Here is a 22,651-nt window from a genome sequence, read left to right on the forward strand (position 1 = left end):
GTTACCCTGAAATACTAATCCCATCTGAATGGGCCTTTCTTCTTGTTTGTGCGTGTGTGTATTTGTGTGCATGTGTGCACTTTGTAGCTGGAATAGCTAATGATAATGTGTCCTGCTTGTACTGTAAATAGGCTGAGAAACAAGCTGTGCTGTGGCAAACAGAGATAAACAAGAACACAATCCCACAAACACACTTCGTATGGGAGAAGCGAAGCCTCATTAGGAGTGCGTCAGTTCCTCCCCTGTCGACAGACTAACCACAGCAACTGACCTGCAAAATCCTTCAACAGTGAAACCCTCTCATTCCAAACACAGCAAATGATGCAGATGCTTCCACTTAAAATCACCTTACAGCTCATTTTCTCTAAAAGTGTCACCGGCGGATTCATCTCATTGACTGTGCTACATAACACTGAAATAAATAAATAAATATATAAACGTAGCCTACATGGAGCTTCCAAAAATGTGTTAAGCCATATTTAGGCTGCTACACTGACATGTCACAGAGACTCTGTAGCTCAGCAGATCTGCTGTGCTCCTCCTTAAAAATGTAAATGCATGTCGGACACAGCTGCACAACATGATGTCATGAATTATCCTATCATTGTTTTCCCCTATGTTGATGATTGACACAGCTTACAGTGAAGACAATATTATTTAGGGACATTGTAGCGATTGACCCAACAGACTGCAACAATTTGAGGAGTGTTTATTGCAAATCGCATAAAAATGCTTGAAAAATACATGACAGGTTCAACACCCACTTTAGCTTTTCAGCTGGTCTCACACACACAACTTCCTCCAGCTCTCCAGCTTCACTATGTAAAGGGAGAAGCCTCGTTAGTGAAATCCCCGACACCTGTCCCTCCAGCCTCCTTGGCACTGCCTCACTCCTCCCCTGCAGCTGAGCCAGGGACCACACCTCCGCCACAGATATATTTATCAAGCAATAGATGCAACCAGTGCTGGTCACACACTACTCCTGACTGAAAATACATGTTCACTAGATACTTTTTCTTTGTGTAACAGACTAATATCTAGGATACAAAATAGTAATTGACCTTTCAATTTCAAGAAAAGATAAAAGTTGACAAGAAAAATCCAACAAAAGACAACAGGGTGCATGATTCAGACTAAACAAAAAATGACTGACTGGGTGTTGAAAGCATCCCACCTACAGAAAAGTCAGTACATATCAAAAAGAAAATTGTTATCATATACTGTATTTACAGGCAACAAGACTTTGGTGAGTACTGATCTATATTGTGATATTTTTAAGTTCAACGTCAAACCGCTCTATTAGTGGAAAACGAAGGACATTAGTCTGAACACTGTATTTCCTTCATTTGGCCATCAGATGGCAGTGTTGTGAACAGAATGCACATCTCAGTAAAAGCCTCCCAGACATGTGGTGCTAGGACCCATGAACACACATGAATGAGCACACACACATTCATTGGAGAGGAGGTGGAGAAACAGCAGAGAGGGGAGAAAATTACTGGAGGAAGGACAGACAGGAGAAAACAGAGGAAACAGCTGGTACACAGTCACCATGTTATAACCTCAGGCTGCTTTGTGACTGATGGCAAGTTTTCACAAGACAAATACACACATGCTGATTTTCTGCAACCGCGTGATGTCATTCTCACTGATATGTGGAGCGTGCTCTTTTATGGCAAACAACAAGAGAACAGCGCACAATAGAAGTGAGCTTAAGTGTCGTCAATTTGCTGTTCAGAAGTGAAACTGGCAATCATCAGCCATCGATTTCTCACCTAACGCTTTCAGCCGTGAACAACAGGACAGAAATCTTCTACTTCTCAAAAGAAGCCCAACAATTGTTGTTGATTTTTCTTTTTTTTAAGCCACAGAACGTCAGCAAAGGTGAAAAGAGGCTGTCAGGGTTTATTCTGAGAGTCTGTTTTCCAAACAAACAAACATAAAACTAAAAAACAGAATAAAAAATATAAAAACTGATCCTCTTTCAGATGCTCTTAATAGACCTTTTTTTCATTAGTACACTTCAAATTCCCATTTAAAGACCACATAATTATAGAGTTTCAGTCTTAATGAAATGTGGCATCGACGAGATGGTCATGAGACCAGTTACGGCTTGGAAATGTGCAGCTGAGGAAAAGATAGACGCAGAACTAGAGGCAGCTACAGATCCTGAGTTGGGAGTGACAAGGACAGAAAGGATTAAGACAACTCTGGTTGGACTCATCAGCTGCAAGAGAGGTGTTGTTTAATTAGCTTGGACACATGGAGAGGACAGATACTGGGTATACTGGGAGAAGGATGTGGAAAAGCGAGTTAGAATAGAAGAAGACCGAAGGTAGTTACGAGATGCGTTGACAGACGACATGCATGCAGGTGTAGTTTATATAAAATAGAGGTGTCACAACACCCATTATTTTATGAAGCCTTATTGTTTGAAGATTTACTTTATTTTCACTTAGCTTTTAGAAACAAGATGCGATCAGCGACAAACATGAAAAGGGCTGAAAATCCAAAGATATACAAACTCATCTGGCCATCACTCATCGATCACAAGGCGACCCTAAAGCATGCCCTCCTTTATTGACCTAAATAAAGGTCAAGGTCACGGGAACTTGAACTCATCAGACGTTTTTAGTAAATGCACCTATGGGGTGAATTTGAAAATCCTATGTCACCAAGTTATCACATTCACAGACTTGGGTGTCCACTGTGCTCACCCACGGACACACTGGGTGATAACACATGATATATATTTATAAAAGGGAAAATAATGAAAACATATATATATAAAAAAACAGCAAAAACAATGCGTATTAATGCAAATTCTATCATGTGTGCGTACACATATTTCGTGTTTGGTAATATGTGTTTCATGCACAGATTTGTGTGTTTGACTCGTGTCGATGCATAAATGTGTTTCTCCTTGGCTTGGCGACATTCCTATGACATCATGTGTCCAGTCAGCACTCCACCATGCTAAGCTGGCATCTGCGAGGTAAAGCTCCCTCATGCACGAAATAATAAAAAAGGAAAGAGAAACAGGAAGGTGATGTCATCTTATCGGCTCATAGTAAGAGAGAGAGTGACTTCAAGCAAAACGAAATCTCAGCAACTAATGGACCATCCGAGGAAACTGAGCAAAAACGGCCTTCCTGCAGCGACACGAGGAGGTGATGTGATGTCACCTTGTTGGCTGCACTGACTCTTAAAGCACAACTGAGACACTAAGCTCATTAAAACAAAATCCTGCTGGACCCTCGTACAAAGCAGTTCTGTTTTTCATACTGTTGATCCACATTTGTTTTTAATAGATTGAATTTTTACTCCTACCTGTTTTCTCAGTGGTTTGTTTTAACACATTAGGAATACTGACCACTGATCAGTGTAAATCATTTACAGATATTCATAGCTGTACTTGCATGTGCATGTTAAAGTGAGATTTTAGTCTAACAAAGGTGGTTTTATTTTTACTGTCATTACTCTTTAGGTCACCATACAAGCAAATAACTTGGTCTGCAGTATTTTACGAGTTTACAGCAAATTTAAAATCAATGTCACATTCTCACTCAGTCTTTTACAAGATGCTCTAAGTGAGATATAGATTAACTGGTAAAGGAAAACTAAAATCACAAAGGAAAATGTGTCAGTCACAGGAATTTACAAGTCTGCTGGAACAAACACTAGTGTGCTTTCCAAAACTCCCTTATCCGGCTGCGGGACAGCATCTGAACTGAATGCACAGATGTTTAATGTACCAATTTTACATTTGCAGGGCTCTAATGTGCAGCTGTCACATTAGACATAAACAGCAGCACTGAGAGTGCACCGAGTGCATATGCTCCTTTTATTTCACAGTTTTCTGACAGATGCTCTCTTGGCTATTTTGCAGTATCTGTCTTGACTTTTGCCTGCTATCGCCTCTGATAACGTCTGACTGAAGCAGGCAGTCGCTCCTTTTGGTTTTTTTTAAAGAAGTGAAACAACACATTTAATGTGCGTTTCTGTGCACAGAGACTGAAGCAACAAACCTGAGTCAACAAAGAGGGATTATTACCTATTATTGCTGAATTGGGTTTTTAGGTGCTGTTGAGCCAGTAAAATAAAACATGGTCAAAGAGTCCAAAGACAAATCTCTTTCATAACCCATTTTCATTGATGCTGCTGCAGCACAATACAGTCTCTGGGTATAAAGTATGTTACCACCTTAGAAAGATATGTAAACAACTACCACTGAATCCATTTCCATTGGTGAACCAGTCTCTCCAAAGCTGTGGACATTAAGTTGTCACTATGACAATTTCTCTTTGGTTGGCTGCAAGGATTTGCTCCACTTTAGTTGAAAGAGACATTAGTGAGCTCCAGTACTGACAAGAGGTAAAGGGACCTGGCTCGCAGTTAACATCCCAAAGGAAGATGAGCTTGAAGTCGGGTCTTTGTGCAGGTTCCTCTGCACAAAAATAGGGAAAACCTCTTCTTTGGCAGCATGATAAAAAGGCACTGTCATGTTGAAATACATTCAAAAATGTTGGAGACACACTGCTGTTTAAAACTCTATGTTTTGCTGGAGATGAGCCCATGATAAATGCCTCCGGGCCAAATATATCTAGTCAGGGTTGTCTGCACGCTTTAAGCCGCATAATATAATTTGGGTGAGTGTTACAGATAAAGTAAATCTCGTTTTTTAAAAGCACCATGCGGGTCACCAAGCGTGATCAACCACACAAAACAGTTACACCTAGTAACTTTCCACTGGGATAGAATTCGACTGGAAGTTGATGTCCAGTCCACTTACTGCAGTGAGATAATGGGAGAGTTTTGGCTCAGACCCCAAATGTGTCATCCCGAATAAAACCAACCTTCTCATTACTGAATTTCTGATTGAAACGTCAAAATGTACTAAAGCTACTTTCCAGATGGCTTGACTTATGTTGAAAGTTTTTACCAAAAGCCCACAGCAAGACCTCAAATCACTGCTGCCCTGTAGCTCCTCCAGCGGAGAGCAATTATTTGGAATTAAGCCCCATTCACTGTTCAGCCAGCAGCAAGAACAAGGTATGGCCTGACAAGCTGTCAGCTGGGAAACGCTTAGAAGAGCTGCAGAGTGAATCTTCATCCACCGAACCGTCTCTTTTATTAACCTTTAGGAATGTTGACTTTTAACAAGTGCACTTCTCTTCTGCTGCCTGGTTGCTATTTAACATCTTATCTAAGCAGACAGGTGAAAGAGGAGTTTGACACCTTCAAGGCTTAGGTGTTCACAACTGTTATGCTACAGCACAACAAGAAAGAGAAGAGATTTCTAACTACAATCCAACTAACTCTAAGGACAATAAGTTAAAAATGCTATTATAGAAACTATAACCTCAACCACTATAATCCCTAATAGACTACAAAGCTTTTGCTAAAGCCTTTTTATCTGTAGCACTGCGATGAGCTTTAAATCTTCCACCATCACGGACTGTAAAGCCTGCAATTTAAAGCGAGGCAAGGATAGACTGACCTGCAAGCAGTTGATGAGAGTTCACAGTTGGATTTAATCACCTGATCATAAACCCCTGAGAGTGCCTGGCGGCTGAAATGTCCTCAGGATGTGCATATGTTCCATTAATTTGATGGAGCTCACTTTTATTTTTTGGCATCAATACAATGAGAACATTTGATTTTGTGTTTCTTGTATAACCAGAGAATGTGTTTTCTCTCTGCAGACCCTCCGTCCACAGATTTTACGACAGCTGTGCGCTTATGTTTGTCTCCGAGGCAGCTCTGCAATGACCGAAAAAAAACAGCAGAATAATTGGAAAATCAGGAAACAAACTGTGACAAGACAAGTGTAGTTGTGTGCAGTTGTTCCATGAGTTCTGTGAGGTTTTGATTGTTTCCATGAGTAAACAACAGTTAGTGTGCACAGGCTGAGGATATTTTATTTATCCCACTCACACTTTCGGTTCAGATTAACTTTACCTGACAGAATGAAGAATATACCAGAAACGAAGGCGAGGATGGTGCGCTGCGGCCGAATGTGCCCGATATTGCTGATTACAAAGGCGGTGAAGACAAAGAGCAGGGAGACCATGGGGAAGGGAGTGGCGGTCCGGACCATTTCTGAAGAAAAAAAGGAAGGAGGATTAGTAGAATGAGTGTGTGATACGAATAAAAATGAGGAAAACTTCAAACTCATAAAAGTTTAAGCCTTCAGAAATGGTCACATTAATCAAGAATAATTTAAAATGTTACCAAATTATTTCCTGAATTAAAAATAAAGCTTCGAGCAAATTAACTACGACACATGAAGTCGATAAAGTGGATTTTTTTCATAATGTGCAGAATATTTCTCTAAAGCCCAAAAATGTCTAATGCCATGTTGCTGCACATAATAACAACGTTGTGACTTTGTGTTTGGGTTGTTTTGTGTATTTTAAATGATTTAAGGTTTATCATGTTGTTACATCTATATATTTTTTTACAAAGTCTGTGTTTTCTTTAGTCGTGGGAAAAGTGGAAAATCTGCCCCAATGACCACTGTAACCACACAGGTGTAGCATACTGTAGCACACCATTTCACCATAAAACTATCAAACCATTAAGAGCCAGATAACTACATTTAACATCATACTGGTTGTTGTATGTAATATTATTTCCAATTGCCTTTTATTTTATATAGCCTCAGCTTTATTGTGGTTGGTCTGTGTAAGTTCTTAGTCATCTACTTCACGGTACTCGTAAGTTGGAGGCAAATGGACCTTCTTTTACGATCATGAAGTTGTGTCACCTCTCATATGAAAAGCTTTGCCAGTTCTAAAAACTGATGGCGAGTTCCAGGTACTAAACTCATTGTGGCGTTGTCACCTTGCAGGTGGTCCTGAGAGATGTCTACACACGACGTCACCACGTGAGTCACCAAGGGTCACATGAATGAAGGTGTGAAGTAAAGACGTGCAAAGAATTTTTCTCATGCACAACATCCCGGTTGAGCAGAGCCAGGCCAAAACTAGTTAATCTCAAGGACAAAACAACTAAACACAAGCTGAACAACATTATGTATGCAATGCAATGCAATGCAGTGAGGGGTATTAAGACCGATACCTACTGGAGACACAACCGACACAACATAGGAGAGTCAGTTCATTAGGATGAGACTGTGTATCCCCTTTTATTTACAAGAACAAGAATTACTTCTACTGTACTGAACAGTTAAGATAACACTTTGTCTTTTTGTGTTGTCAGAAATCTTCAAGTAAGCATAGGAACCAGAAGTCTGCTGGAGCTCGCTCAGTGTTACGTTGAGTAAGGTCTATGATTTATTCAGTAACCTCTCCGACGGAGCTGCTGCAGTGTTATGACTTGTGCATGTACCTGAGGACATTTATCTAGCATTAAGCGGCGCACACGTCTTCCCCCTGGTGTCTTTAACAACACTGAGTGTGTGCTTTACTTCAAAGAGCAAAATGCAGAGGGCTAGTTCATAGTGTCAACATCTTGAATCATTAAAACAGCTCAAAGACAAAAGGAAAAAAAGAAATGGTGAACTCTGAAATAGTTTATCTTTTTTTTTTTCAAATAAAAATGTTGCTTCATAGGTTATTTGGTTAGCAACATTTGATTTTAAAACAAATCTGGCATAATTGGCTTAATTTATGAATTCCTACAAAAAGTTTGAGTTAACAAAAATCATGTTAGCAAACATGCAGACATGCCTGGAGCATTTGTTAGCACACGAGGAAATGGTTTGGCACTTGCTCATCAGTGGCATCTGAATCAGTGCAGTTTGTCCACAGCCTAATGCTCAGCTGTGCCACCAAACATAAACTAAAGAGTGCACCAATCTTCTTTCTGCTGAAATGGACTAGACTGTTTTCATTAGATCTTGCACCAGATGCTTCCATTTCTTAGACATCAGTAACCTACATGGAACAGATATTTGAAGGAAGAGAAAACTTATAAGCCAAACCTGAAAGCTGTGCATGTTATGTCTGAGAGTAGAAGAAAAATCATGAGTGAAATGTGAATTTTCAGTATTTGGGTGATCTTAGATACAGAGCTAACACAGGTTACACCTATACACCAGTAATGTAGGACAGCCATGGTTCCTCCAACTAAGAAATCGTGTAAAATTTATTCATTTTTAATACTCTCATTACTTTTGGACTATTGTAATACTCTGTACACAAGCCTGAGTTAAAATACCATTTCCTGCCTCCAGCTTGTTGAAAATTCAGCTGCCAGAGTTTTAACAAATTCAAAGAGACAGGACCACATTGCATCCCACATCCCATTTTTACAAGGCCACACTGGCTATACACATTTGATATCAAATTGATATTAGTTACATTTACATGGCCTCCCTTCTGCATCCATTACAGTTTTACTCAGGCCTCACGACTTGAGCCACTGCCTTTGTTTCTCAGGTCAGACTGGTCTAACTGTTCCATCAGCTCATTAAAGAAGGCACTTTCTGTTTGAAACCATCAAGTTTTGATGTCTTTATCCAGACAGGGAGTGTGCTAACCTCACCTCCTCTCCAAAATGGTCCCACAGTTCTGTGTATAGTCCTGCGTAATGACTGAAACCCAAAGTCGAAGTGACCTGGCAGAGAAGCTGGTCATTGCCCTGGCTCTGTTTTAATCGTATTTAACCAGGAAAAAAACATCCATTGACATTAGAAATCTCTTTTACTATAAATAATTTATATTAAGTAATTTATTAATTTATTTATTGTTGTATTATTCAGTGTTTATTTAACTTTTCTATTTTAACATTTGTATTTGTTGTTGCTGTTTTAACTCTGTTTATTAAACACATCGTGGGGTTGTCACCCCGGGTATCAACTCTTTTGCGTTTTGTAAAGCACTTTGTAACCAACATTTGAAATGTGACATGAATAAATTGTAATATTATTGTTATATAAATCTCTTGAAAGTGGTGCAGTGGTGGAGACATGCAATGATCTAATGTAGCAAAACCAAACACATAAAACAAAAAACTGTATTTGTTAGAGTTAAATTGTTAAATGTTTGTCATTTTTATGTTTACCATTTGTACAGTGTTTTAACTCTGATGAAAGAAATTCCACTGTCCAGTATTAAACTTCACATATACCCTGAACTGTAAGCAACATGTAAGCCTTTAGAAACAACTTCTGACCTTCTGATCTGTATATCACATGTATAAACATTTTCTTCCAGACATATATACTCCATATGTTGCACAAATAGGTGTTCTGTCTTTAGGAGAAGTGTTTTAATGTTTTAATGGTAATTAACTATTCTGTTTAATCAAAGACATTTTCATAATTGCCCCACATAATATCTTCCAGTAACAAGTGTTTTTTTTTTTATTTCTACCTGAACCACCAGAGAGCACCTGTCAGATCAGTCATCAGAGCCATGCAACGCTCTCCTCTTTCCTTTGTTCTTATGTTACAGACCCACACAAGGCATCACAAAAACCACGTGTAAGGAATATTTAAGTCAACAAAAGATATGTATGCATGTATTTTGTGTGTCTGTTGTTGAGTGACTCATAGAGTCACAGCTCTATTTAGCACTGAGAAGACAAATCAGCAAACAACTGTAATAATAGACTGATGTGAAACAGATGTAAAGACAGAAATGTTGGTGAGTCTGGTCTGTCTTCCTACGAGAGACTATTTCTCTAGTTGCAGATTTAAAAGAAGGTAGAAACTTTGAAATTTCAAATAAATATAAGAGTCTGTGTGTGTATGAAAGTGACTTACTGAGTATGTTGGCTGTGTTTTCTGTCGTGATCTCTATCTCTGGCTCTGTGAAATATTCCGATGCCACACATCTGCCCTTCTCGGACCCTGGGGGGGAAAGAAAAAAGTGAAAAAGAAAGAAAGACGAGAAAAAGGAAAGCCACAAGCGGGTAGCACGGTTGGACTTGTTTGGGTGGCAAACAGTCGGGGGATTATGCGCATGCAGAAATAAAACCAGTATAAACAAACAAAGAGGTTATAAAAACCCAGAGAAAGGGCAGACAGCCAGACTGAGACAGAGCGACAGTGGAGACAAAGAGATTTAGAAAGGACAAATAAAATGAGAGGTGAAAGAGAAGCGAGGCATCTCAAAAGAAATGAGTTTAAAAAAACAGAAACAGGGAGGCAGAGAATGGAAAGGAGAGAAAAAGTGAATTAGAGGCAGAGACAGATGGAGGTCAGGAGGTTCGGGAGAAAACAAGGTCTGAGCAGAGAGGGAGAGGAGCTGAATGCAGACACAACGATTAACCTCAAACTGTAGCCACAGACACACACATGCAATACACAACACGCAAACCTGACATCTGTATGTATACAAAAACATAACAGAAAACGATGCACAAATCTGCAGACAAATGTGATAGCTCCCCTCCCTCTCTCACCCACACACTCTCTTCCAAATGCCACTGGCGTTTTCCCTCCTCTGACCTTTTGTACCAGGCGTCAGACAACAGGGAAACACAAACATGGCCACCTCCCCAGAGCAACACCATCATGACCCGAAAGACAGAGACAGCTACTGCAATAAGGACAGCTATTTGTGTTTCGGTGTCCTGCCTGCTGGTGTTTGTTTGCGTGTACGAGTGAAAATACCTTTTTTTATCATTCGGTTCAAAAACAATTATCTAACAAAGCCAAATTCTGCCACAGGTGACTTTTTCTCCCAATCATAATAAATATTGTACCTATTTTAAGAAGTTAGATTTGGGCATAGTCTTTAGCTAGGCATCATCCAACAGCTGATGTCATGTTTGGATCTTATTTACGAGTTTAATGCCCATAATATGCCCAAGTTAAATATTTGTGATGTTTCAGGACACTCAGGGCACTCAAAATGTCTCTAATACTTCTGTTCCTGACTGAGTATTATACAGCTTATCTGGGGGTAATTTTTGTAATGGAAAAATCTGTGGGCTGCAGCACCTCACAGTGAAGCCACTGATGTCATTGGCTCCAACTTAGAAGCCACTGACCGTGTGGTGGGTCTCAGTATCTACCAGAGAAGTTCCTGCATTATGGTGAATTTTTTAATGAACATTTTTGCATCAATTTATGGTAAAGATGTCTGGAAAATGTGTCACGGCTTTCTGGCATCAAATAACGATCCTCAGCTTTTATCCCTGCTGAGTCAACACACATATACGTGTATTTATTCTCCTGCCCTCTTTTTTTGATGCTCCACATTGGGTACCAGCATTTGTCTGGAGAGAAAGGGATAAAGGTAGTCTAACTCAGTTTCTGTTCTTCTGCAGTCAGTCAGGACACGGGTCCTTGTTGCACATGAAGGTTACCCTGTGCACGGCTGCTAATGCTGTTTTCATTAGCAGCTGTCATGCATTGTTTAAGCCTTGAACACAACAAATGTGACAGAGCAACATTTTTTTGAACCAGTGTGCCAAGAAAAAAGTTAATTCATTGTAAACATTGTGCAACATGAAATCAATATATTTTAACTGTTTCACTTCGATTCATAACCGTCTATGGAAGCAGTGTGGAACAGATGCAGTGCTCAGCGTTTATTTTAAGACAGATTTTTTTTTTGCAAAAAGAGTGGATTAAGAGAGAAAATTCAATAATGTTAGTCCCTCAGACGAGGTGAACTTTAACTGTACCAGCTGCGAGCCTTAGACTGAATGGCAAAGATAAGGCTCTCCCTTTGGGTTGCACGTTTCATGAATTGCTGCCATATGTTTTTCACTGTTGTGTGTATATTTCAAACCAGACATTAGCATTTTATCCTTGAAACGCCGATCAAAAGCCACACTTTGACAAATAAAATAAATATGCAATAAAATAAATATGAAAGAAGGCGAGCAGGACTATTAAAAAATGGGTAGCCTGCTGTACATGCACATCTATACAAATTGTTTTGTTTAATAATGTGTCTGATTTTTGAAGAATAAGTATATTCATGGCAAAAAAAGAACTTTGCTGTGGGATAGCAGAATAAATGTATAAACAACTGAAATTAATGGCATCAAATTATCTTTATAATTACCAGTTGACTTAAAATATAACTAAACTGAGTTTATGTAAATATAATTAATTTTATACTGTGGAACTGTTACCAACCAGCCACAAAGCAGACCCTCCAGAGGCCAGAGTGCAGCGCCATTTTGACCTCAGTGGTCTGGTTCTGCTGCAGGACGATTCCCTCCTCCATCAGCAGCCAGTAGTCTGTCGACACAGCGACGCCCACCAACAGCAAACCGCAGGCCCCAAAAACCGACGAAAGAAGTGTCAGCGCCCTCGTACTGAATGAACTCATCTGAGGAGAAAGGAGATAAAATCACGGTGATCAGTGTTGCTTGTGATAAATACAGCAGGGATCAGCATGCAGGAAGACAAGGAGGAGAAAACAGTGAATTAATTTGCTGGATTAAACAAATTAATCAATGAGGGGAAAAAAAGAGCTATACCACAGATCGGGGGCGGGAGGGCCTACAAATAGTGGGGCGGCACAAAAAAATTAGAATTAATGTTTCAACTCATTGTAGGGTGTTTTCCTCTCTCTTGTGCTCACGTTTATAAATAGTATTACCAAAAAGAACAGTCTTGCTGGGGGGCAGGAAATCTGGGGGTGTGGACACCCCCTTGGTGGTGGCCCTGACACAGTACAGCATTATCTATTGATTTCTGTGGTGTCAGTTAAAAAAAATGTGGAAAAGAAGAGATGACGAGGACACACAACCTGTCTTGAGTTTCACTGACCTCAGCTATGAAATATGTGCATGGACAACCTAAGAAAAAATAAACCACTTTCTTGTTGAAAGGCAGTATAACATTCAGGTTAACTGCTTATATCAAGCAGCAATTCAGCAAATTTTTCATTTTATGAAGCTGGATCCTTAAATACACAAATGCACACCTTCTCTCTAAATATGTGATAAAATCCCTCATTTTCAAAACTAGACCTTGAAATTTTGAGCCTCTTTATCCAGTGTTTAACATTCTTTTTTAAATTCATATTAAAGTCAAATATTTTAAGAGCTATAATGTCTTTTTGTATGTCTCCATAAATCAGAAGTTGCTGTCTTATTATAAATGTCCAACACTTATATGTACATATGTACATTTTGGATATTTTCTGTCCGTCCCTCTGAAAGAAGACACATTGTTGAAGTAAAATAGCAATGTGTATACCAATCCTGAAATTTTAAGATATTTAAGATGATTTTGTAATATATATATACATATATATATATACACATATATATATACACACATATATATATATGTGTGTGTGTGTGTGTATGTATGGAGGTAGCATGCTTTAAAGACTGTAAAATTTGCAAAGATTGAAAAGCGGACCTGAAAATTTAAAACAAGAAAGGAAAAAAAGTTAAGGAAAGACAACAATGTGACAAATTATGCTCAGAAATATTTTGAGTTCAGCAAAAAATGACAGAAAGCAAATGAAGAAAAGTTTATTGAGGTGTTAACAAGTCATCTCCTGCAAGGGAGAAACAAAACATATCATTTGACGAGTGAGAGGGAGAACAGTGATGACTTTGATCCTACAGTAACTGAGGTCCTGTTTGTTTGAGAACGAAAGGCTGTGTCAAAAATTTGTTCTCTTCAAAGTTAATTCATTCAATAATCAGAATATCTCAAAGTTAATTCATTGCATATATACACAGTTAAGAATGGAAAAGAACATTAACAAATAAAAGAAAAAATATGGACGCTGCAAAGCTTTGGTAAATAATAAATAATTTTCACTAATAGTTAAAATTGTGGTCTGGTCACAGTTTTGTTTTGTTTTTCAGTCTTCTGGATGCTGCTGAGGATCAGTAAGTAGCCAAAATGATTTTGGCAAAGCTCACACTGTGACTGGCTGATCAGCTTCTTCTCGTGTTCGGTGTGTCAGGTTCCTGCATTGCATGCGCATGCATTGCAGGTTGGCACTCACTAGGTGGCAGAAACGCTGCCTCTGCCATGTATCACTTCAACTGTTGACAAGCTGAAAAACATCCTGGTCTCATGTACACACAAACACGACAGGGCTTCATACATCCAGTCAAAATGGAGGTCACATTCAACATGCTGAGGACTGAGGCAGCGAACATGCTCGAAAACCGGCTTTCAATTTTCAGCTGTGAGCTACTTTTACACGGACATAAATTAGAGAAATAATGCAACTGTCTCTGCTACGAGCATGCATAAATTTATACTAATTGGCAGGCCACCTGCAGTCCAGTTCACCTTCAGCAGTGTACAGTGGGAACCATTAATTAAAGCTGAGGCTGAATCATGTTAATGCAGTTCGATAATTGCCATGGTCTTTACTCATGATAAACAAAATGGCATCAGCTACAAAATACACATGTATGCACAGTTTGAGCTCCTGATCCTCAGTGACAACACATGTAAAAAGCACTGATTTATGATAAGATCAATATTAGAATCACCTATTTTTTCCTTCTTGTCTTTGTGTTTTGGAAATCTTGTAAAACCAGTTTTTTCCTCATGTAGAGAAAATGAGAAGCAGTCATCCAGGAGATGAAATAATCTCTCAGGAGACATTTATTATGGAAATACGTGATATGAAGGAGAAGAGAGACGAGCACACCTGTTAGAGCAGGTATGATCATCCACTTCTGATGTTTATCTTTCCACAGAACATTTTCAGTATTCTCCTTTCTGTCTACAAACCCCTGCACACAGTGAACAAGGGAACACAGTGGGGCTCTGCACTTCCTCAAACTAACAATGACATCATATATTACACAAATAGCATCATGTATATAAGACAGGTCTAACACAAAAACGCTTCACAAGGCAAAGTGAAAGATTTTTGTGAAGGATTTACTTTGAGTAGGTCCCTGTAATATGGTGGGGGAGTGGAACAAAGGTAAGGTCTCTGTATTTTGTGGAGGCCTAAAAGCGTCGGGCTCAGTGGAACTTCTGTTTTCCTTTGTTGAGGGTTCAAGTCAAGACAACTGCTAGTTTGAGGAAGGGCACAACCTCACTGTGTTCCCTTGTTCACTGTGTGAAGGGGTCAGTGGACACAGAAGGTAGACATATTTACATTACACACATATAGATATATGTACATTATACATATAGCATCATATACGTATATAAGGGAAGTCTAACAGGATTTGCCATCTCTGTCAACTTTCCATGATATCTAAAGACACATTTTGCAGCTGGTCTTTATAATGCTGTTTAGAAATGACATAAGACAAATTTAGAAATGTTTCCTGTCTCCACATATCATGTAAGTTCAGTCACATGTTATTTTGTACCTTTCTTTAAACATGTTCACAAGTTTCAAACAACAAAACTTGTGAACATGTTCTCTGAAGCAACACATAATAGTGTATCGCCGAAATTAAGCCTTTTACTTTGAAAAGTATCTGCATTATTTTTGGACCAATCTTTTAAAAGTGTGATGGGGCTTTTAAAAAAAAGATAACAATGACAAAGTTATTCAATTAATTTTAGATTTTACCATCAAACAGAGAACACAAGTCAACCTGCTGAACTCCGTGAACTCAGTGTGAAGAGTCTGCAGAAACGCAGCAGCTTTACTGCTGTAGGTCTCACAACAAAAGTCGTCTCTATTTTCAAAAACATTTTAATTTCATATAAAAGGCAGACATTGCTCTTTTTGAAGAGGATATTTATGGTTACATTGAATGGTTTTCATGCATTACTATTAATAAATAACAGTGAAAACAGGGCGTTAAAGGAGGTACACTGACTTTTACGATGCTGTTTATGAGGTGAGGCTTAAGAGAGAGAAGCCGATAAGAGACCAGCCAAGAACAAAATTAAGTCAGGAGACAAGATCAGAATTGAAGCGAAAGGAAGCAAGAGGAAGAGTGAGGCGTGACATCATCGCTCAAGTAAGACGGTGCAGAGCACATTCAGCAGTGTCAGAGAAGAGTCGCTCACCCAAGCATAACTCACCCATTACAAATATTTGATATGGTAAAACATCCATCAACAGAAACCTCCTGCGAAGATGATGGCACTAAGTATATGATGGTGTACGTGCGAGTGCACACGTGTAGGAGATTGCAAACGAACAGGAGACATGAGGATGTGCACAGAAGCAGAATTTCTGGGGAGTATCAATGCCTGACTTTAATAAAAACTAGTTTAGCTTCAGCTTTAAGAACTGAGCCAAGGACCAAAGATCTCAAATAGCTAAGCTTATGAAAAGGTTATGTCTTTTTAAAATTTGAACAAACTGTAGAGAGTATAACCTGCATTAATTTTTCAGGCAACACATACATTTTGAAGAAGGACTCAGTATAAATACATGACTCCAAACATACAAAATCTGCAGTCACATGCACAGTCAGAGTTATACCTTGACTTGTTATAAAAAGGAAAAGCAAAGCGAGGACAGTGACTTTGCCCTTTCTGCACAGTCGAGTAAGACGTCACGGACACTTTCAGAGACGTCACTGCCTCCCAAAGTCACATCCTCTGAAAAAGACAAAAGTGATTGGTGCTCAAGTAAATAAGCATCAGTCTTAGTGCTGCAAATGTCAGACTCAACACGAGAGGCAATCAGGCGCTCAGTGCTGCTGACTCAAAACACAAAAATCCATCCACCACTTAGACCAGAAGAGACACAGTCGAGTACCTGCGGGACTCAGATAACTGTCTCACTCTGTGGGCTTTTAGATTACTTCATTCAGCCTTTTTCACTCTCTGTTGATGACTTTCAGACTGGTGGCATTGCACTACAGAGTAGATAGTTGTCCTAACTAACCTACGTGTCTGAAATGTTTGTACTGAAAGGCAAAAAAACATGAAGAAGTTGTCATGTTTTTTTTTTTATTTAATTTAATTTATTTATTTGCCTTCTTTGGGCATTTAATTGTTTCACTCTAAACCAGGGGTGTCGAAGACCAGGCCTCGAGGCTTTAGATAACACCCTGGGTCAGCACACCTGAATCAAATGATTAGTTCATTACCAGGCCTCTGGAGAACTTCGAGACATGTTGAGGAGGTCATTTAGCCATTTAAATCAGCTGTGTTGGATCAAGGACACATCTAAAACCTGCAGGACACCGGCCCTCGAGGCCTCCTGTTCGACACCTGTGCTCTAAACTGTTTTTCTTTATTTGGAGGAATTAGTTTGTCAGCACTGACTTATGTTAGAAGTTTGTGGTAAATTTTCAAAGACTGTAAAGCAGTCACATGACCCACTAGTTTGTGGTTCTGAAACCTCATCTTTAGTTGTATGTTCTCTGATTTAGACATCATCATATTTGGTTTAAGAAATGAAATGCTAAGTTATCAGCTAATGCTAATGAGATTGGTTAGACTATATGGGTGTGCCACATGGAGACAGATGCCTGTTAATTATCGCTGATTAACTAAAAAATGCTAAATTTGATCTCACTACAGAACTAAACCACAAACTTCTCAGATCAGCAGTTAGTAAGCTACAATTAACTTTTGTAGTGAGTCGGGTTATTTTGTATTTGTTAAGTACTACAATCCCTACTGAGAAGAAGAGTAGCAACTTACAGACTATCTAAAATATAGACATATCCACATTGACACTTTTGGACATTTTCACCTTGCTCTTCTGAAACCAGATTTGGCAGTGTGACAAGCAGGATCAGGGGCTCAATGCAGGTGACAGGTCTCAAAGACAAAAACACAACCTTTTTGTTGGTAGTCCAAAAGCAAACAAAAACTGAAACATTTGCAGAGCAGGAACTTGATTCAAAGTAAAAACAGTGGGAATACAGACCAAAGAAAGACACTACCATCTGGACATGCCAAAGAACAGAGGGAAACACAGATGATAAATACACATGAGATAATTAAAGGTGAAACGCATGGTTGGAAACTATAGAGGAAAGGGAAGTAAACACAACACAAGCCAAGGAAAATAACAGTAACCACAAAAACAAAAACAGGAAGACAGACCTGAATGGGGAACAAGGGTTAATTTGACATAGGGGAGAACACAAGGACTAGACAGGGGAACGTGGAAAAACAAAGAGCACATGCTGATGACAGGACACCGGGGAACACAAGAGGGAACTAACAGGAAACAACCTTTAAGTCAAATATAACAAAACAACAAGAAAAGAAACTCAGAATATACTAAATCCATAAAGAGTCACAAAACAGAAAGTAAACAAGCTGAAACCCAAAGTGAAGTTATAAAACTCAGAGTCACGACCGAGGGAACAGCAGATGTAGTGAGCAGTGAGTAGATCTCACTGAGATACTGAGAGTAATAATAATAATAATAATAATAAACTTTATTTATAAAGCACACTTAAAAACCAAGGGTATGCCAAGGTGCTTAACAAGTAAGATAGAGTATAGGAGGAGGATAATAGAAATAGGACCAAAGCAAGTACTAAATATGCAAGAAGATAACTGTCACTAATACATCGGAAAGCAACAGGTACAGAGCAAACAAGAATTTAAATGAGCATAAAAGTGCATGATATAAAATCATAAAAGAAATATTAACTTGAGGGAAAGGCAAGATTGAATAAGTGGGTTTTTAATCGTGATTTGAACAGTGCAATGGAATCAGATTCAATCAGAGACACTGCGAGCTAATACAACAGCTAATACAACAGCTAATACAACAACAACTCGTCAATCACAAAGCAGTCTGAAGAAAGCTGTGCTTTATTGTCCTGTTCGAGTCTTAAAAAAATGTTATTTTAAAAACAATTGAATCTCACGATTGAGACCATAGCGTGTTTACTGAGGTGCTAAAGTGAGACAACTTTTCTTTGTCCTTAGTTTTACATAAGAGTCTGGCTTATTGCATTTATAGAAGTTGTTCCATGATGGTGATTAAAAATAATAATAACACAAATCTGGTTTAAGACACTTCCTCAATGCTTTCACTTTTAAAGCTTGAATGTGCATCCATCTTTTATGTAAAGTATGTGTGGCAGCCTCCTGTGTCAGCATCCACTGTGCAGTTAAAGTGGTCGCATCCATACTAATGCAAAATTTAAACCCTGAAATGTAAACAGATGAACTTTAAATAAGGTTTATTACTGGTACAGCTGCTGTTAATGAAAGGCAGTACCAGAGTATAACACTTATAACAGGGTACTGACTTCTTTTACAGTCAGCCTTTAGTGGCCAATTATGGAATTGCAGTTTTTAAACCATTGTTTGAACTTTATATGGAATTCATATTTTAGTATATTGCTTCTTGGACTGAGTTGACATTTTTTTTCATCTTCATATATTCTGTTGTTCATATTTGTAATGGAATTGAGCATCTTTAGAAAGCATTGCCTTGTGGGATTAATAAAATGGTTTGATTCTGATTCTGGTCATGAGCTAGCTTTAAAACACTAGAGAGGCAGAAGCTTGAAGAAATGTGGGTTTGGAGGACAAGATCTGCTGGGTCAGTGCATAAATGTTTCTGAGAGTTTTACTCTCTCTCTCTCTCTCTCTCCCTCACACACACACACACACACACTCACACTCACACACACACGCACACACACACACACACTCTCACACACACACACACACACACACACACACACACACACACACACACACACACACACACACACACACACACACACACTACTACCAGGCCTGTGTTTGCTGAGATAGCAGACAACAAATGGGCTGGGATGAGGTTCTCTTTGTAGTTTAAGCCTTGAGAATACAACCACAATTCCCAGGTTGCACCATGCTGCTAACTATGTGTGTGCAGGGACAATCCAGGAGCAGAGGCGATGTAATGAATTACAGATGAATAGAGAAGAGGTGCTAAGAAACAAACAGCCTAAAGTAATGATGTGGGAAGGAAGCACTGAAGGGAAAGTGGGAAGAGAAAAGTGGGTGGAAAAAAGGGGAAATGATTATAAGGGAACATAATAAGGGTTGGAGAGGGTGGAGGATAAAAGGTGAAGGGGAAGAAAGGACAGATGGGACATAGATGGTTAAGAAGGGAATGAGAAGAAAATAGGAGGTGAGGTAAAGAAAGGCAGCAATTAAAAGGAGTGTAATGGGAAGCGACTTTCTAAAGAGGTGGAAAGTTATAAAGGAAGGAAGGAGAGACAGAAAGAAGAGGAAAAGTTTAATCAAGAGGGAAAATGTTTAATGGGAGAAAAGGAGGAGGATACAGGTAACGTGGATTAATGAAGTGGTTAGAAAAGGACTGAGCACAGATGTAAAAGAAATGTTAAAAAAGAAAGTGGATTTTTTTTAACAGGATTTATTTCAAAGCATTTTTGGTTTGTATTTCTCAAATGTAAACGATGATAATGTATTTAAAAAGAAACAAAAAGTTATGTTATGCCTGTCAATCATTTAACCTACATCTGAGGCTTTTTGAGGCATAAATAATGCAATTTTATTCTAATTTTAATACCAAAACTAGTCCTGAGTCCACTTTTTCTCTAATTGGAATGCAGAGAATCAAATAAGGACACTTTAAATTCAGCCTATAATGATCATTTTTGAACCATAATTAATAATTTGGGGGTATTGTTTTTGCTCTTTCAGTGATTTCCTGCTGTAGAATCGTGAACATTTAATAGAACATTTTCTGGAGATTCCAGCAGTGGAGCATTTTGAGGAGCTGTCCACTGCTGCCGTGCTGAAAATCTCTACATTACACTCTACGTCTCTGATTTTCCACTCTTTTGACAAATTACACTTCCTCAACTTTTTGTTTATGTTGCTTAGGTGTGTTTTGACAAAAGCACTATCATATGTACTGAACTGAAATGTTTACACTCGTCTTCTCTTAAATGCTGACTCAGTAGTTGTTTCTTCAAACACTACCTTGACCTGACAAGGACTGCAATACTGACCGAACGCTGACTTACCCAGAAGAAAGGAAGAGGGTATCATGGTGTTCTTAAAACATTTCTTTTCTTTTCGGCTAAAGTCAATATTATAAAATAGTACTAACTAAGACCCCTCTTCACCATAGTTTCTAGTCCAATCCATTATATAGCCATTTCCTGTAAATCTTTATCCCCAGAAGCCAAAATCTTGTTGTGATTAAGCTCAAGAGTCTATAACAACCTAATCCCTGTCCACAAGGTGTCCCTGCAGATTTTAGATGTGTCCTTGATCCATCACAGCTGATTTAAATGGATACATTACCTTCTCAACGTGTCTTGAAGTTCTCCAGAGGCCTGGTAATGAACCAATCATTTGATTCAGGTGTGTTGACCCAGGGTGAGATCTAAAATCTGGGATTGGGGACTCCTGTTCTATAACTTAGGTACAGTGAATTATCACAGTCATAAACCTGAAACATTGTTAGCCCATCACCTGTGGTCCTTCAGTACAAAATGTTAAATATGCACATCCCAAAATGTGAAATCGTCTTCGTTACCAAGCAAATGTCTCCGATATTCCTTATGACAATTAATATATTAATTTGAATTTATTACTAATTCCAATTTTATTGGAGGCTCAGAAGTATCCCCAATGAAGTCCATCTTAATGAATTAGTGTCCCTTACTAATTAAGGCATTAAAACAGGGTTGTCAGTGTATGAGTGATAATAAGTTCCTCTTAATCAGGAGCTTTAAATATTTGAATTAATTTCTGGAAATAGGCCATTTACTTAATAAGAAGACCATTGTACAGTACAGTCAAGAGATGGTTTTTATCTACTATAAAACCTCTTTAAGGTGATTATGATGTTGCATTTGTGTTGGTAATTGTGCTTATTACTAAATGAACAAAGTTATGATTGTAGTACTGTGTGACACAATGACAAGCTGGACTGAGCTGAATTTGATAAAAACATTTAATTTTGAAGATAATTAGGGATTAATCTCAACTGTAAAGACACTGGGTTTCACTGAGAAAGGGATTCTTTACAATTTGAAAGCAAATGTTCAGGGGGTTTATTTAACTTTCATTTTCATAGCAGCTTATGCTAAAATGATTTTCGTGGTCAAATCAGGAGAATGGCATTGCAGCTGTTAATAAAAAAAAAGGCAAATAAGGGATTTAAATTTACCAAGATGCAACATATCAGTGAGGAGAAGATCTGGATGTAGGATGACAGGCTCATAGGTCATAATTTGTTCCAGCTTTCAAGTGGTAGAACAAAGGTGAAGAAAAAGAAGAGAAAATGCTACTTGCTAAAAAAGTCCACAACATAATTGAAATAATCCATTTTATAGTGAACTTTAATGTTATTGGTGTTATAATGCTGCAGTTTTTGGCTAAGCCCCTTTCATGTAGTTTAAACTGTGTCAAAATAATTTAGTTTAGTTTACAGCAATATAGCATTAAAACTGCCATTTAAATGTTTCAAATGTTAGTGACAAAACTCTCGCTGCACATGTATCCACGCTGCGTGTCGGGATGCCGCAGTTTTCCTGTTTTTCCTGTTGATAGCACCTCATATCTTGTTGCCACTGTCACCATTTGTTCTCATAAAATGCTCACTGTTTCAGTTCACAAGTTTATAAATGCTTCATTCTGGATTTTTTTTACTCTGTTGGAAGTTTTTCACACTGCAATCTGTTTCCCTCCGGCTGTTGGGAAGACCTGACTACCCAAATCTCAATTCAGTGTTAACAAAAAATCATGTAGGGGACAAAAGGAAAAAAGTGGATAAACGATAGAAGATTCCTGAGCTGACTGAGCTCTGGTGCCTGAATACTGATGGAAAACCAAATACAGCAGAACTTACTAAAGTGTAAAACAGGA

General features: G+C 38.6%; 1 protein-coding gene across 1 annotated transcript in view; it reads right to left on the minus strand.

Annotated features, from left to right (window-relative positions):
• Positions 1–22,651, minus strand: part of cacng7a (calcium channel, voltage-dependent, gamma subunit 7a) — a 41,021-nt gene that overhangs the window by 11,598 nt on the left and 6,772 nt on the right. Inside the window, exons 2-4 of the mRNA XM_085395803.1 lie at positions 12,065–12,260; positions 9,734–9,820; positions 5,962–6,102 (exon numbers count right to left, since the gene is read on the minus strand). Of these exons, the coding sequence (XP_085251929.1) occupies positions 5,962–6,102; positions 9,734–9,820; positions 12,065–12,260 (424 nt within the window). The remainder of the gene's footprint in view (positions 1–5,961; positions 6,103–9,733; positions 9,821–12,064; positions 12,261–22,651) is intronic.

This window comes from Rhamphochromis longiceps, linkage group LG22, assembly GCF_057381845.1.
Source record: "Rhamphochromis longiceps isolate RC_006_pf linkage group LG22, R_longiceps_female_GT1.1, whole genome shotgun sequence".
NCBI classification, from domain to species: domain Eukaryota; kingdom Metazoa; phylum Chordata; class Actinopteri; order Cichliformes; family Cichlidae; genus Rhamphochromis; species Rhamphochromis longiceps.